The 18,294-nt window shown below is 41.5% G+C and overlaps 1 protein-coding gene across 1 annotated transcript in view; it reads right to left on the bottom strand.

Moving 5' to 3' along the window:
- Positions 1-17,358, bottom strand: part of LOC136885545 (phospholipase A1 2) — a 31,541-nt gene extending 14,183 nt beyond the window's left edge. The window contains exons 1-5 of the mRNA XM_068230300.1: positions 17,304-17,358; positions 8,759-8,948; positions 5,823-5,971; positions 5,188-5,439; positions 654-854 (exon numbers count right to left, since the gene is read on the bottom strand). Coding sequence (XP_068086401.1) covers positions 654-854; positions 5,188-5,439; positions 5,823-5,971; positions 8,759-8,948; positions 17,304-17,358 — 847 coding nt within the window. The remainder of the gene's footprint in view (positions 1-653; positions 855-5,187; positions 5,440-5,822; positions 5,972-8,758; positions 8,949-17,303) is intronic.
- Positions 17,359-18,294: the final 936 nt, after the last annotated feature.

The following is an 18,294-nucleotide window of genomic DNA, read 5'->3' as shown; positions in this document are numbered from 1 at the left end:
TAATTTCTGTCGAGATGTCGCTTGATAGTTGAGGTTACTGAACAGAGCGCATGCGCCGGGTTATTGATTTTCCGTGAGTGGATCAGAGACCTTGACAATGTCATATGTTTTCAAAGCTTTGATAGAAGGTTATAATAACCCAGATTTATTTCAAATACAAATTGTTTATCGTACAGTTGGTGAAGTGAATTTGCGGGAATAAGCCGTGTGCTTGTCGAATATTGATGTTAATATGTGTGTTCGACATGTTTGATTTTGGGAACAAGTGCGAAGCTAGTTGGTTGAGCACAGGTGCGATGCTCTCCTTACCTAATTGGTCAAATAGTTGTATCATAATGAAACTTAAACTATACTGAGCCTCATTAAGATTCAGTTTTCTGGCATATAATATTTATATTTCGACACCGTCGAGCATAAAATATTTTTTAAACTCAGCTCCTACTCTATGTACAGCAATGAAACTTTCTAATTGAAGCATACTTCATGTTTACTATGCAAGCACATATCTCAGAATTGATTTTGGAAATATCAAACTTCCAAAGAAAGAAGGATGATATATCGCAGGTGGAGCACACCCCATAGTTACTGCTTTCGCCACTCAAATGTCAGACACCAAGTCTTATGAACTCAGAACAGAAAGACCCGGTACTTACGCACGACTTCCGGCACGCAGCAGCATCCTGGTTGTAATGGTGACCCACCGTTGGGGTAGAAGTCAGCATGACCCAAAGCAGAGGAGTACCCCAGGGCTCCAGAACAAGTGTGGATCACCTGGACGAAGTGAGCGTCAGTGTCGTCCAGCCGACCTTCTGAGTTCTCATAGAACTGGAAACCTGGCAGGGCTGGATCCAGTCCTGTAACATTCCACCTGGGACTCAATACACGAAAACAGTAACAAAAATTTGCTTTACAACGCACCGACACAGATACGTCTTACGGCGGCGATGGGATAGGAAACGGCTAGGAGTGCGAAGATAATGCGAGACGTAATGTTCGATAAGACAGGATTAGGAACTGATCATAATACTTATTTCTGGAATACAAGTTAGCGAAACCCAAATTATTCAGTGCCGACACGATGTTGCTGCAAGCGATAGATGCGTTAAGGGTGTCAGGGAACAAGATACCTTCTACAAGAGTAATATACGGTCATCTAAAAGGTCTCTCACATAAACTAAGACCGACGAAGCAGCGTTTTTACTCTCCGATTGGGGTTCTGTAGTAAGGGCGGCGCGCGCATAGTTCTTCACCTTGCAAGCAGCCTGCACGTGTTCGACCTGGCAAGCATCAGTCAAATCAAATCAAAATCTCTTTATTTGCAAATGAGGTGTCTACCTCGGTGGCAAATGGTACACTAAAATACATTATTGTCAAGCACTAAATTTTAAATTAACAGGAGACGAAGAAAATTTTCCTAGAATACAATATTATACAATTTACGCTAATAATTTTTTCTATTAAACACACACATCATCCTTAATAAATTTATATTGTTTACAAAATTCTACTTATAATATCTTACAAACATAGTCAACTCATATACAGTACGGTATGTGAAATTACGTCTAATAATACTATACAACTGGTATAAGATTAAAATTAACATTGAATTTATTCACATATTTATATTTTACCCATTTTGGAACCTAAGTAGCATAACGACCTGCTGCGTCTTAACCAGAGCCCCTTTTGCCACCACTTTTCAGAGTTCCTGAAGGGCCTTCACAGCTACCGTAGCGGTCCCAGGGCCCTCGAAGTCCCCACTGTACTTCACCCCTACAGGCAGTCCCCTACTTGGGCTGTCCAAACAACTTAGACCAGGGGATGGAATTAATTTAATCACACACATTTATTATTTACAATATCCTGCACTGGTCGAATGCCCTCTAACATTTAATTTATTATCTCTGTTGTTGTTTATTCTCTTCTTGAATACCTGTACAGATTGTGGAAGAGGATCAAACACTACCCCTGGTAAACTGTTCCACTCCTTCACGCCCTTCCCAATGAAAGAAAATTTACCCCAATCGCTTCCGCTAAAATTCCTTCTAATTTTGTACTTGTGGTCAGTTCTACCAATATAATTATTTTCCAACCGAAGCCTCTCACGGATATCTCCCCATGCTTCTTCTCCTGTATAGGCTATATATAATCCTATAAGTCTACTTTTCTCCCTTCTCTTACTTAAAGTTTCCCACCCAAGTTCCTTTACATTTCTGATACACTACTCTTTCTCCTGAAATCCCCTGTTACAAACCTTGCTGCTTTCCTCTGCACACCATCTAGTTCTTTTATTGAATCTCAACTGCTAACATGGTGAGACAGTTATCACTGCAACACCGCATTTTCGTATGTAAAAGTTCTGGTTTCATCTTAAGGACGGTGTGAATACCCATAACTTTCGTTATTGGTGTGCAGAAAATCCTAATGGTGTTTATGAAGTCTCTCATTACGTTATGAAGATTGGTGTTTGGTGTGCTGTTAATGTAAGACGAATAATTGGGCCTATTTTTTTCGAGACGACAGTAAATGCAGAGAGGTACTAAGATGACATTTTGACGGAAGAACTGAACTGAAAGAAAAAGTGTATCGAACAAATCCTCACATATTGGAGGAACGGAAAGAAAACTTTACGAATGATATCAGAAACATTAGAGTGGCAAAACTCACTCGCGTCAACCAGAATGTGGTTACAAGATACAATGTCTGTACATCCCAGGAAGGACAACACTTCCACTTCGTATAAGATTGTATGCACTGTTACAGCAGGGCGGCCGCGCGCGACGTAAGTTCGGCTGAGGCAGCTGCCGTAGCGCAGAATACAAACACCGCGCGTACGGTCTGAGTTTAAATGAGAGACATTGTATTAGAGAAGAGCGAAACACAACCCCAGATCGTGGAGAAGTACCCAAATAGGAAATGGAACGTAGCCGCGTATTAACGGAGTAATTCCAACAGAAGATAAAAACACTCCGTTACAATATCACCCAACTCCACTCTGTAAAAAATGCTAATATTACTAACTGTGGATGTTTTAAAGTTTTAAAGTTGTCTGGGAATCCATTTGTTCTGTGTTGAGACAGATGATAGGATCATCTAATTCTAATGAAACCGAGCTCGATAGCTGCAGTCGCTTAAGTGCGGCCAGTATCCAGTATTCGGGAGGTAGTGGGTTCGAACTCAAAATATGGTTTTTCCGTGGTTTCCCATTTGTACACCAGGCAAATGCTGGGGTTGTACCTTAATTAAGACCACGGCCGCTTCCTTCCAAGTCCTAGCCCTTTCCTGTCCCATCGTCACCGTAAGACATATCTGTGTCGGTGCGACGTAAAGCCAATAGCAAAAAAAATTCTATTGAAGCTTATAGAACAGTTTTCTGTACGCAGCACTTAAAATTTGGGCAAACTTGGCTTGTCATGGGGTACGTAAATTATGTCCAGATACACGAACAGTGCTGCCTGAACACATTCTTCCCACTTCTAAAAGATGCAAAACAAAAATTATTGAAACATGTGGCACCGACAGAGACAACTCAACAACTCTGGTGCATTAAGGAATTGTTTAAGGTGCCCCCAGAGATAGAAATTCGAAGGACTGGAATCGGGGGAGGGGGGAACGTGCAGACTGTGAAACTGATCCTCCTCTACCTATACGTCTGTCATGGTGGATACTAGCCAGTGCATCCAAAACAATAAGGCTAAAATGTGCCGGAGCCCCACCATGCATAAACCACATATTGGACGTCGACGTAAATATTCATTAATAAACAACGCGAAATCGAGACGAAGGATTTTGAGACATATGTTTATATGAGCTTTCTTTTCTTGTTTCGGTGTAAGGGAGCCCTCCGCAAGGTTTGTAAAAGTATTTTAGAATCACCATGTACAGGGAAGAGATAGATTATCCACTAATACTTCATTTATTTTTGGAAAAAAGTTATTTGTGAAAGGGAAAAATAATACAGGGATAAATATTGGCAAACTTCTTAAAAACAAAGTGTACCTTGATTGCTTAGCTTTTGTAGAAAATCTTGCAATCTTTTCTAACAACAGACAAGAAGTAACTCTGTCCATGGAAAAATCATGCAATAGCCGCAATCTGGACTCCAAACTTCATTCAGTATGTGGAACGAAGTAGATCAAAACTCGACAACCAACCATCAATCACCATATTCGGAAAAATATTCCTAGTAGATAAATTCAAGCATCTAGGCGAAATAAAACAAATAAAGAACTGCTAAACTTAAAGAGCCTGGAACAAGAAGTCTGTATCAATACAAAATTATGACACTACAGCAGTCATCAAATCAGAGGCACTTTATGCATCCTAAACGCTGATAATTGGCAGCAGGTCATAAATAAAAACATCGAGGAACAAGAGAGGAAAATTCTCAGAAAAATCCTAGGAACAAAATATGAAAATGTCATATGACTGGAAAATATATCCCAAGAAATTCATCAGATCCCAGAAAAAAGTCAGAGAAACTATTAAAAAAAGGCACAGGGTGGATAACAACAGAAAATTCTAAAAGTTAAAAGTCACAGAAAGAAAAATCCTGAGAAAGATTCTGGGACCAATCAGAGAAAATGATGGGTACAGGAGACGCCATAGCAACGAACTGTACCTGTTTGTATGTGGAAAGGATAATGGACACCATTCGGGAAAGGAGGATCAATCTTTATGGTCAAATAACACGTATGAGCTGGGAGTGACTGACCAGCCAGGTCTTTTGCTACTTTGTAAACAAGGAAAACAAGGGACCCTCGTAAACTGAAGTCGAGAAAGACCTTCGAGAAATAGGGAGCACACTTGAAGGCATTGCTCCTCTCCAGAAGAAAGTTCAAGTATACTAGAGATTCCAAGAAAAGCCGAAGTTTAAAAAAGGCATGAACTAGATTGATGAGAGGAAAGAAGTTCACAGAAAGCGAATTCGGGAAGAATTGAAACTTGATACAAACGGTTGAAATAAGATGGTTCACAGTCGGCTGAAACGAAGCAGAAGAAGAATGTATTCAACATTTAAGTCGTCTTTTAAAGGCAAGATTTCCGAGAGAAAGTGTTGACATATCTTGATGCACTTAAGTAAAACTGTCCCAAAAAGTTACGAAGAAAACCGTAAATTTTAAGGAGATACCCAATGTGTGCAAGGAATAAGGTGTAATAATAATCATTATTATAGTACTTTACCTGTGATCCGCGCGACTTTTCCTCTTCGCTTGACGCTCCTACCGGCGGCTCCAACGACGTGTGCCCCCAAGCTGTGCCCGACCAGGTGCATGTCTTCCAATTTGGCGCCGTTACTTTTCAGAAACAGAATAAGTCGTCCTAGTTGGTTCCCCACGGTGGGGATGTTCGTCTTGGAAAACCAGTAGAAGTTGCTAGAAGCTAAATAGGACCAGTCTACAGCGACCACATTCACATCGCTCTTGTTCAGGTACGCTGCAATCACGAGAAATGGGGTAAAGTGGAGGTTCTCAAACTTTATAACACCTAACTCATGATTAGATCTCAGATTTTTAGGCAGTAATGGGTTAGTATAAGTGTGGTACAGCCCACTCGGATCTGCTCCTTGTCCGGATTTTTCCTGAAAATATCGAATCATTATCATGAGCATATTACATAAGCACGCCAATATAGGAATCGTACAGTACACGGAGTGACAAAGTACAAGTGGGTACCTTTTGCGTACTCAACAATTCCACAATTCCACCTCGGCCCTTTAAAAGCCGGAGTCCCTCAAGGTTCTGTTCTTGGTCCAGAAGAAAAGAAGGAGTAAATATGATTTGAAAGGTGCTGGTTATTGATAAAGCATTTACACTTACCGTCCTTCATGTTCTTAATGGTATCACTAGTGGTACTCGACATCCAACCGTGTACCAGGAACTTGGTCTCCTTGCTTGGATCAAAGTGACTGGATGCGAGTGTTTTATTACGGCCTTCCACTAGAATATGCTCCTTGTCGGGGTTTTTCCTGAAAATATCGAATCATTATAATGAGTATATTACATCCACGCCTGGCAGATTGCAGCACTGGCGCTTTACCATACTAGAGCCTAGTGTTACAGACCCACGCATATTTTAAACACTATATTCTAAATGATAACAAACAGACAGTTTGAATTACTTTAATGCCTTAAATCGTTTATAAAGAAATGTATTTATAAATCAAATTTAAAATTCTAAAAATTGCCGTCATAATATAATATAATATAATATAATATAATATAATATAATATAATATAATATAATATAATATAATATAATATAATATAATATAATGGGAGCGTATACTATTCTTTCGTTCCTAACCCGTTTACCCTCCAGGGTTGGTTTTCCCTCGGACTTGGTGAGGGATCCCACCTCTACAGCCACAAAGGCAGTGTTCTGGAGCGTGAGACTTTCAGTCGGGGATACAACTGGGAAAGAGGACCAGTATCTCGCACAGATGGCCTCACCTGCTATGCTGAACAGGGGCCTTGTGGGGGGGGGATATTTGAAGGGATAGACAAAGAGCAGGAAAGGAAATGGCCATGTCATTAAGTTAGGTACCATCCCGGCACTTGCCTGGAGGAGAAGTGGGAAACCACGGAAAACCCCTTCGAGGATGGCTGAGGTGGCAATCGAACCCCCCTCTACTCAGTTGACCTCCCGAGGCTGAGTGGTCCCAGTTCCAGCCCTCGCACCACTTTTCAAATTTCGTGGCAGAGCCGGGAATCGAACCCGGGCCTCCTGAGGTGGCAGCTAATCACACTAACCACTACACCACAGAAGCGGACGTACAATTATTAACAACAGAAATACTGACGTCTGGCATTTGTAATTATTTGACATTTAAAATGTTTTAAAATACCAAATGCAAAATATTTCCTTCAAAAATAATCACTGTGGGCTTGGAAGTTCTATAATTGAATTTGCTACTCATAAAATATTTCGAAAATGGACACACCTGATATGAAAATTCAACATTACTTAGGTATAGAAATATTTTACGAAATTTGCACTAATATTCTTTACGTCCGACTCCTTGGCTGAATAGTCAGCATTGACGCCTTCGGTTCAGAGGGTCGCGGATTCGATTCTCGGCCGGGTCAGGGATTTTAATCGCGTCTAATTAATTATTCTGGTTCGGGGACTGAATGTTCGTATTTTTTCCAACACCCTTCTCTTCACATTCACACAACACACTACACTACGAAACACGCGATAGTGATTACATTCCTCCATATAGGGTTGGCGTCAGGAAGGGCATCCGGCCGTAAAACAGGGACAAGGCACAAATGTGGGGGGGAAAGCTGTAGAAGAACAAGAAGAGGATTTATTTAGTTTTATTTAAGTAATTTAATATTTATTTAATAATTTAACTTTTTAGGTTGTTTCTTAGTTTAATTAATATCAATGTAGGTACAACATCCAGCACTTCCTTCTGAATATCTTTAGGTTACTTATGTCTCTATTTTCCGCCGGGATAGAATTGGTAGAACGTATGGTCCCCGGCACAAATGAGTTGTTATAATTACTGCTGTGGTAAGTGGGGTTCTTGAGGGAAGTGTGGGCGGGGAAAACAGCAAGGGTAGCAAGGTATGAGTATGAGCTACAGATTAGAGTAGTTGTAGAATGTACAGTGAATTTCTCTCATCGGTTCGCCGGCAGACTCGCCCAGCTTACCTGCCTCCCGTTGACTCATCACTTCCCGCTACTCAGCGCAGCGACAGCACGGGAATGCCCGCACTTCGCAGTTCAGGTCCGTGCTTAGAACGTGTTGATCTTTCGCTCCAACTGTTCTCGAGTTGTGAAGTGTTACTTCGGGGTATAATTCTCATAATGCCTCCACATGTGTACATGGTAGAGGAAAGGGTATTAATGTGTGATGATTATGTGAAAACAGAGTCTTGCAGGGAAGTCGTTAGGCAATTTCCAACATCATTTCCAGGTATACACCCTCCACAGAGAGAGACCATGCGGAAACGCGTTAACAAATTCACAGGAACTGGTTCTTTACCCGGTAAGAAGCGAAGAGTTAAACATTGTGTACTTAACGAGGAAAAAGTAAATAAAATCGCAGTCCAGCCTCGCGGTGTCGGGGGCAACGCGTCCGCCTGCCACCCGGGTTCGATTCCCGGCCGGGTCAGGGGTTTTTAATTGTAAATGATTAATATCCCTGCCCTGGGGACTGGGTGTTTGTGTCGTCCTTAACGTTCCTTTCCTCACATTCAACACTTAACACTTCCGCAATTTCCAAATACACGCAGCTTCATAACATATGGTGCAGAGTAGAGCAAAAGATCTTTCTAGGTCGACGCACCGAATAAATAGCATTTTAAAAATTTGTAGGAAGATTAGAAGATACGCTTACAAAATTCCTAAGAAGGCGGGGTTTTGACGAACTTAGCTACGAAAATGTTAAAATTGAAATGTGTGGATGCAGGAGGACAACATTTTCAACATATCCTGTCATACGGTACGGGCTTATTTTCTTAATTTTACTTGTTATCCCATGTCATGCACGGATAAAGTGAGCGAAGTGCTGTCCTTGCTGCTATGCCGTGGAGCGGGCAGTGATGAGTCAAGGGGAGGCAGAAAAGCTGGGCGCGCCAGCCGGCCAACCGATGAGAGAAACGCCCTGTAGTAGTTACGTAGAAACGAAAAGGTTAGCACAGGATAGAGTGGCATCATCAAACCAGTCTATGGACTGATGAGCCAAGCAATGAGGAAGGTCTATGTTGTATGTTTAATGAAGACAACCACAGGCCGTACATACCTGGTGTAGAGCTGAAAAGTGACTTCAGGAGCTGTGGCACTTCGCCCCATCTCGACGAGATCGTCAGGTCCCTCCTCCAGTATAGCTACTCGAGGAACTCCATCTCCGTCTGGGAAGTATATCCACTTGGTACCGTAGTCTTTGGGGTCTAGGTCGCGTGATATCTCATTCTGGGAGACCGCTACGTCACCTGTGACAAGACAACAGTTCCTCAGTGATGCTAATAAAATATCGTTCTTCAAAAGCTCGGTTTTTTGACGTCTAGCAATGTGGAGGTACAGGGAATAGTGGGTTATGTCTAGAGTCCGGGATTATTAGGCAGTAATAGGTTAGAATAGGGCCTCTCAAACGCCCAGAACCTCATGCGTGCAAACCGAGGCGCAGAGGTTCCGTATACCGTGCATCGGCCCGACTCGGCTCGATTCGGACTAGCGTTTTGACTCGGGGCGACTCGGCTAAGCTCGGCTCGGATGGCGGAGCGCTACATAGCAAGTGAGGAAGGGGGAGGCAGGCGGAGTGAGCAAGACAGGCGTAGGGAAAGAGAGAGACAGCGATATCGCTTAAAGTCCAGGAGTGGGGGGTCTGCACTCTTGTCCACATAGCGAAGTCTTCTTTTCCACTCTGCACCGCCCAATGCACCGGTGCATGCACCCAGAGAGGTCCTGGGTTAGAATGCAAACTGGTTGAAGTGAGTACCACGAAGTCAACCCCCACAGCGGTTAAGTTTTGAGCTTTGCATAAACTTTAGGAGTACGACCCATCTGAACCCCTAGAATTTATGTTACTCTTGGTACATAATGGAAGAGTCGTCTGGTCCTACTAACAAAATTAGTTTGCATTCTAACATCTTACTGGCTAAAATCCGAAATCTATGTATGTCTTTAAATCTATTTCTGCAGTTCAGTCAACCATTTACAAAACACGAGGAGAGATGCAGCTTCATCATTGTCGAGGGGCCTGGTGGGTCCTTGCGTGACATCCGCGTCAGGGTTTTTCTAACGATCACGATAATGATGATGAAGACGAGGTATGGAGAAGATGAAACCCAGTCTCAGCACACAACCTACTCCTGTCAAATAACAACGAAGGGGTCTGCCCAAGGCTTAACGTCCCCATCCGACAGACGAATCCACAATATCAGAGTCATATGCCTTCACTCCACATGAACACTGCTCATTGGTTTGGAAGTGATACCAAGCATTTTCCACGAACTCTAGTGATTAGAAATTGTATACAACCATCTCTTCTACCCCTCCAGCCAACATTCTGATGGTGATCTTTTTGACATAAATATGTCTTATCGTTAGAGGTTTCCAGAAATTATCGATACAAAATATGCGACCAGATGTTACCTGGCAATCGTGCGGGCTGTAATGTGAAGTATTGATGGATGGCTGTGACTGAGAGATTTAGATAATATAACAATATCTCTGGGGAATCTCAGGCTTTTGATTTCCTCTCCTTGGATTGTGTTTTCCTTTCCAAATACCTGTTCGATATTCTTTACCGCCTCTTGTATATAAACAAACAACAGCCTTGCCTCACTCCTTTCTGGGTTACTGTTTCTTTTTTCATAACTTGGCAGCTTGGTCCAATCAGAAAGTATACAGTATGAGTCTTATATCTTTATGAGTCTTCTCGACACAATGGAAATTGTCGGCGAAGTGTTGAGTTGAGTCATTCGACTTCGAGAAAACAGAAGGAGTGAAGCGGCCCCACCAAGGCTTTGAGGTGGAGAGCGAGAGAGTGGTAAGGAGAGTATTTCACTGGCACAATTGCTAAGCAGAACTAAGAACACGAGTGATTAGCACTGTTCCAGGCATCATCATCATCATCATCATCATCATCATCATCATCATCATAGGTTATTCTGCCTTTCGCCAATCCAATCATCGCCGTGATCCAATCAAGTTATCTCGGAGAAAAATAATTGAGTTGGTTTACCGTTGCCTTCCTCAGTGCCATTTTAGGCTATTCGTCAGCCGCCCTTAACATAAGTTTGAGTCGTCAGTTACGAGTCGTAAACTCAGAGTTCAGAGAGTGTTAACTGGTCACTTAGTTGATTGCGCATGTTATCGGCCTTGTCTGGAGTCGAACAAAGTGTACAGCAGTCATGCCTTGTGATAGCCAACGGACGTGTGTTCGAGCCTGGCTGAAGGGAGCTGCTGTGTACAGCAAACTGAAAGGTGAAGTCAAGAGAAATCAAGATTACATTAATAATAATTCTATTGTCTTTACTTCCAACTAGCTACTTTTGAAGGTTTCCGAAGACGCCGAGGTGTCGGAATTTTGTCCCGAAGGAGTTCTTATAGTGCCAGCCAGTCTACCGATAGGACGTCGACGTATGTGAGCCCCTTCAAATATGATCGGACTGAGCCAGGATCGAATCTTCCAAGCTGGGCTCAGACGGCCAGCACCTCAACCGTCTGAGCCACCCAACCCGCTCAAGATTACAGAGGATCGTCCGTTCCAGTAAAAGACGGCCAGGCGAAGACGCACTGTGAAATCAAGATACTTTTATAAATAGCCAGTAATTGGTGAAATATGGTGATTCATTGTCGTGTATGTATTGAGTCATCATCGATAAAAGTGCTTAATAATAATAATAATAATACTCGAAAGGAATATTGCATGACAAGACTGCGGAGCTTATGGCGAGGTGAGCCTGCACTAAAAATGAGGCTGATTACACATACACTTCCCAAGTTGTTCATCTACTTAGCAAGCGAATTGGCCGTGCGGTTAGGGACGCGCAGCTGTGGGCTTGCATTCGGAAGATAGTGGGTTTGAACCCCACTGTCAGCAGCCCTGAAGATGGTTTTCAGTGGTTTCCCATTTTCAGACCAAGCAAATGCTGGTGCCGTACCTTAATTAAAGCCACGGCCGCTTCCTTCCGACTCCTACTTCTTTCCTATCCCATCGTCGCCAAAAGACCTATCTGTGTCCCTGCGACGTAAGGCACTTGTAAAAAAAATACTCTTCCACTTAGAGTATGAAATTGTTGGGTTTATCGTTAACAGTCGCAACTTGTACAACGCCCCATTCAAACCGGATTTTAGGATCGATTATTATACCAATAATCACATCAACAACAACAGAGTCATAAATTTTAGTACTAGTTAATTGTGTGTTATCTCTGAACACAGTAGGAACTCCCTACCGTTACGCCCCTTGTATCCATATCCCACGTCACAAAGAACTTGTTCATAAACTAGTGAAAGTTCTTTTTTATCTTCAGAGTGTATTTGAATATTCTCTGATCTTCTCGTTATCGGGTTGGGAAGTTCTTGACAACCCAATGGCTTCGCGGCAGGGGGCATGTCAACGCTAAGCGCTGTTTCATATTGAGTGGAGTCCGGTATACAGGGTGTCCCAACGACAACGGTTAGTATGTTCTGCGGGAAGGCACACATCTGCTTGGACGCTGTAGAGAGTGAAATGGTTCCGCATGTCGTCAATAGCACATCGGGCTCATTACAGACGGGGTTCGAACTGTGTACTTCCTACACCATTGCAGAGCCGACATTGGTGGTGCTGAGCTCCACGCACATGACTCGGTACGTGCGGTTGTTTTAAAAAAAATCAATCGCTCCGTGGACTCGAGCAATAAGGTCCTCCACTGACGTTACACGAGTGTCATACACCATATTCTTCATCCTACCTACGTGCAACTGTCCGGCTTCTCTTAGTGGTCTCTAAATGGCCGCGGACGTGGGATGATGTGGGGTACGTCTGTTTGGAAAACGTTCCGCGTACAATCTTGCAGCAGCTCTACCATTGCAATCAGCTGTGCCGTATGCAAGCACCATGTCGGTTATTTCCTCAGCTGTTAACAACGTTACTACACTGGCAGACTACAGTACATACAGTACCGGTCAAAAGTTTAGGACCACATTGAAAAATCATGAAGTTCCATCTAGAACCTACAATTTTGCTACTAGACCTCTGTATTTTTTTCCTGAGCTCCTGCATCTAATATGATATACATCGCCTGGTTTCAGTGATTTACGCCAAGTATTGTATATGTTATACAATTTTAAATGTTATAAGGTCACATCAGAAAGTCAACATTTTTGGAATATTATGTACTGTATCCTCTAATTGGTTTCAAGTATTACCACCAAGATTCTTGTAGAGACTTAGCAATAGTTAGGGGTCATTTTAGTATAAATATGAAAATTCCGAAAAAATGCAGCACCCATTTTTGTGGGTTTATATTTTGTCAAACCAGTGCTAAAATAGTCAATTTTTCCTTGTTCTTGTCATAGGTCTCAGTGTGAACTATCGACATCAGAAACTTATTCTTGGATGCCATCCACAGAGTGCAAATGAAACTATCAGGGAAGATAAGTTTGACGCCGATAGCTCACACTGAGACCTTGGGCCATACATGGAAAAGGCAAAGAAAAATCAACAATTTTGGCCCTGGTTTACAAAAATAAAACACGAAAAAAAGCCGGTGCCGCATATTTTCGGAATTTTTATATTTATACTAAAATGGCCCCCACCTATTTCTAAGTCTACAGAAAAATCTTGTTGGTGATACTTGAACCCAATTAGAGTATTCAGTACATTACATTACCAAAATTTTTGATTTTTTGTTGTGACCTTCCAAGAGTTAAAAATTCATTACTTCTACAGTACTTGAACTAACTCAATGAAATCAGGCGACATATATCCTATTAGATGTGAGATATCAGAAAGAAAATTACAGAGGTCTAGTGGCACAATTTTAGGTTCTAGATGACATTTCGTGATTTCTTTATGTGGTCCTAAACATTTGACCGGTACTGTAAGTAACGCTGTAAGATGTGTATCAAAGGACTGTGTGGAGGAATGTAGCGCATGCGCAGGAATGCTATTAGGCTGAAGTGATCCATCCGCAGTACACAGATGGCTGAAAGGTTGCATAACTTCCGTATTAAGACACCATATCGGAACAAATTGTCACAACCTTTCTCAGACTTCGACGCTCTCCAGCGCCCAAACCGTGCTTTGCCAGACAGGGGCTCCTTCTTGAAAGGCGATCAGTCCGCCATCCCGCACAACATACTAAGCCTTGTTGGTGATTTTGGGGACACCCTGTATATTTTATTCATTAGAACATCAGCATATGTGCCGTGTGTGAATAACTGTTTGGACTCGTACTTCACGGAAGGAAAATGTTACATATTCTTAGGGGATGATTACACAAAGTGGACTAGATTAACAATTATGAGGGACCGGGCGAGTTGGCCGTGCGGTTAGGGACAAACTCTCAAAAAGTGGGTGTCTACTTATCCGAGCCGTATTCAGTCGCGGCCAATGTTGCAGTATCTCGGGCAAGATCGTTTGAAAGTGTTAAGATCCATTTACGGGCGAATGGTCGATCACGGAGAATATTGCCATACTTTCAGAAAGCCTTACAGATGCAGCAATGCAAGTCAATCTCCTTGAAAAGACAGCCAACATGACAGGCTTGAGAATCTCTGCCGAGAAAACAAAATTTTTGACGAATATAAAAAGTGCCCCAAAGTTTTTAGCAACGGATATTGGTCGAATAGAAAAGGTAAAGAAATTCAAATATTTGGGTGAGACAATTCAAGAAAATGGTTTAGAAAAATCTGCTATAGAGGAGAGGATACAAAAGATGGAAAGAGCATACGGTATAACTAATAATACTTACAACAAAAAGTGCTTATCAAGGAAACTTAAAATAAAGCACTACAACACAGTAGTGAAACCAGAATGCCTTTATGCCAGCGAATGTCTAGCACTGAACTACAAGCTTGATAAATTAGAAATATTAGAAAGAAGAATTATAAGGAAAATATTAGGTCCTCCAAGAATTGCAGAGTTTTGGAAATTAAGAAGTAACAATGAAATTTACCAGAACGTAGAAAACATATCAGAAACAATAAGAAAAAGGAGATTGCTATTTCTTGGACACATTTACAGAATGGATGACAATAGACTAACTAAACGAATCTTCAAGTACCTTTGGGAAAAGAAATCAACTACCACCTGGATTCAAGAAGTCAAGAAAGACCTGGAAAGGAACAACATACGAGAAGAAGAATTATTGGAAAGAAAGATTTTTAGGAAGAAAGTCTTACAAATGGAAGGATTCCAAGGGAGGAAGGAAAAGAAAACAGGCACAAAGTGGACTGAAGACAGGAAAAAGAAACACAGTGAAACAATGAAAGAATACTGGAAGAAAAGGAAAGAACAACTAAGGAGGAACAATTGAAATTGTAACGTGGTCCTTAGAAGGCCGGAACGCAAGAAGAAGAAAGAACTGTTAGAAACTACATTACCGGTATTTAATGTTCACAAAACTATTGAAGAGGGCAGGCAAAATAATATGACAGCGACAGGCGTATCAAGACGAGATATCCGACCTATTTATAAGGAGCGCTGGGGGACAGCACGGGTCTACTAGTATAATTAAAGATCAATAATGTATTTTATGCAATTGATAAATATTATGTTATTGAGTTTGTTAATACAAGGTTTAGAAACATCTAATGGTTGAATTAAAAAGCGTGGGTGATGCCGCAGATACATGCTAGTCTATATAAATAAATTTGTAGGGGGTCCGCTGTCTGTAATTTTTTTGTTGTACCAATTTTTCAGATATGTATCCGATTTCGGTCAACTCAAGAACCATATCAGCAGTTTTTAGCTTTGGTGTCTGTTTTTCCGTCTCTTCCACCATCACGGCGAAACGGCTCGATAGATCTCGACCAAACTTCATATATCCAGGGGAAGGATGATGATGATGATGATGCTTGTTGTTTTAAGGGGCCTAACATCAATGAGTAGGAGGTTAAAACAGCAGTGGATCTAATTCGCAATGCCTTATTTTCTAATAAAATAAGAGAAAATACAGGGAAAAAAGGAATAAGGCATTGCCTGGTAGTGCAGATATATGTACATAATTTACACTAGACGTTAACGTAACACTTTAAAATACGCAACACAAACTAAAATGAAGTCAATGGGATAAAAGCGCAATTGACATAAATACACTAGCACAAAGGACATCGTTAGACACGATAAAACAGACCACTATCCCTCATAAAGCGGATGACGAGGTCTGCTGACTGCTCATCATCTCGTCCAGGGGAAGGTTTAGGTATGCTTCTTCTTCTTCTCTCAGTGCCTATCCGTTTCGGATGTTGGCGATCATGATGGCTATGTTCGTGTTGTTTGTGGCAGCGCGGAACAGTTCAACTGATGACATATTGCACCAGCCTCTAAGATTGTCAAGCCAAGATATTCGTCTTCTTCTAGGACCTCTTTTGCTGTTGATTTTTCCCTGGAGTATTTTTTGGAGTAGGTTGTACCTATCTGTGTTGCGCATTATATGTCCCAGATACTGCAGCTTTCGGCATTTCACTATCTTGATCAACTGAGGGTGTTCATCCTTCTCATTACTTCCACGTTTGTCATTCTCTGGGTCCAAGATATTCTCAGGATCCGCCTATAAAGCCATGTTTCAAAGGCCTCCAGCTTCTTCTCTGTGTTTTTATTTAAGGTCCATGTCTCTACACCATATAAAAGAACAGAAAACACATAACAGTGCAGAAGTCTGATTTTATAGGTATGCATATGATTTAAAAATCACTCAATTGAACGGGGATTTATGGAGAAACCACAACATGTTTCCTTCGTTTTCTCTTACACTATTGATTTTCTGTAAATGTGAAACGTTGCTTCACATTAAACAACTTTTCTTATGTACGTAATTTCGCTTGGTCACTGGACACTCCTTCGTTTGAGGGAAAGTTCCAGGCTGTTCAAATGTATTACTTTCAGGCCCCGGAAAAAGTCGATATATAAATGATATATACATAAATGATTTGCCGTCCTTCGTTTCGTGCTAAGTACTTTCTAAACGGTAGGTCATTTCACAATCGCTGCTCAGTTTGGAGAGATCATCAACTTTGGTCCTATGCCTAACAGTCATATCTCGATTCTTTATAATTTATATAGGGCAGCATTTCTCAATTATAATCAAATCTCTCCAACTGGATTGTGACTGGCATTAGGAAATGGTACCTGTCATTATTATAAAAAACTATCCATCTCTGTATTGAGAATGGCAATTGGCAAGTGAGCCTGCCATTATTGTAGAAACTCCCGAAGTGCATTGTGAATGACTGTAGGAAATTTGGCCTGCCATTACCATCGAAATTTCCCCAACATGCACCTTACATCGGAAACAACGTATGGATTCCTCTCCGTTTTGTTTCTCGGACAGCACTAAGAGACATGCAATTTAATATAATCTTACTCACTGCGTGCGCAGCAACTTTCATAGAACTCTGCATACTAGGTAGAAAACCGTAGCGAAGCACGGGCACATTTGCTAGTCTGGAATAAATTAGCGTCATCAATTTTTAGCGTAGATAATTTTGCGTGGACAGTAACTCGACACCGTGGTGATATTCGTGATCTGTCTACAGTAAGTCTTCATCATCATCTTCTTCTTCTTCACGTTATTACCGTGTGCACCTGATCAGACATAGAAACAATAAATGGGGATATATTTAGTATTTACCTGAGAGAATGTTCATAGCAACCACTGCTATGTAGAGTAATCTGCTGTTCCGCATGGCTATCGTGTTCTTCTTCGCTTAGGGCTCGTGTCGTAACTGTCCCCGCTGTTACATATCATACTTTTAATAAACGTGGGGTGTCCTACTTGCGAGGAACCTCGCCGTGTTTATGTTTTTTTAAATACCACTTAGTGTCATAACTTTAGGACATTTCCTGACAGCGTATCCCTCCCACCCTTCCCCCTTCTCTATTCATTCTATCAGTGAGGACGATGATAAGTATTTGGTTCGATTATACTTCAGGCGATGTGAGGATACACAACACACGAGCACACTGCCTTGCTCAACAGGTATCGGCTAGAATAGCAAGAGATTGCAGCATGGAAACTATTAGAATTGTTAGGAATATACCATTTATTCAAGCTGGCATTTTCTTATCAAGAAACATTCTTCGTGTCAATATATAAAGGAGTGGGGACTCTATTCGACAGCCTTCCATTCTAGTGATCGAGTTTCAGTTCCTAGTCGCTAAAGTTTTGAGCCCAAGTTGATAGACTCATTCCCTACATAAGAAGTACAAGGAGGGGAAAATTCTCAATCACCATTATCAATCATCAGACACCGATGATTTGCATTTAGGGCTCTTACCCAAGAGGCGGATACCTTACCAACCGTTTAGCTGGTATTTTCTTAAATTAATATCTCAAAGAAGCTGAAAATATATTAAACATCTTCCCTGGTATATCATTCCAATCCTTAATTCCTCTTTATATTAACTAATATTTGCCCCAGTTCTCCTCTTCTAATCCAGTTTAATATTTCCTACTTTTGACAAGTTGCTTTACCAGCACCGACACAGACAGGTCTTTTGGTGAAGGTGGGATAGAAAAGGGATAGGACTGATAAGGAAGCGATTAATTAAGATACAGCCGCAGTATTTGCCTGGGGTGAAAATCGGAAACCACGGAAAACCATCATCAGGGCTGCCGACAA

The sequence above is a fragment of the Anabrus simplex genome, chromosome 14 (genome assembly GCF_040414725.1).
Source record: "Anabrus simplex isolate iqAnaSimp1 chromosome 14, ASM4041472v1, whole genome shotgun sequence".
Taxonomy (NCBI): domain Eukaryota; kingdom Metazoa; phylum Arthropoda; class Insecta; order Orthoptera; family Tettigoniidae; genus Anabrus; species Anabrus simplex.
Note: the sequence above shows the minus strand (reverse complement) of the source record. Positions and strands in the feature narration are given on the sequence as shown.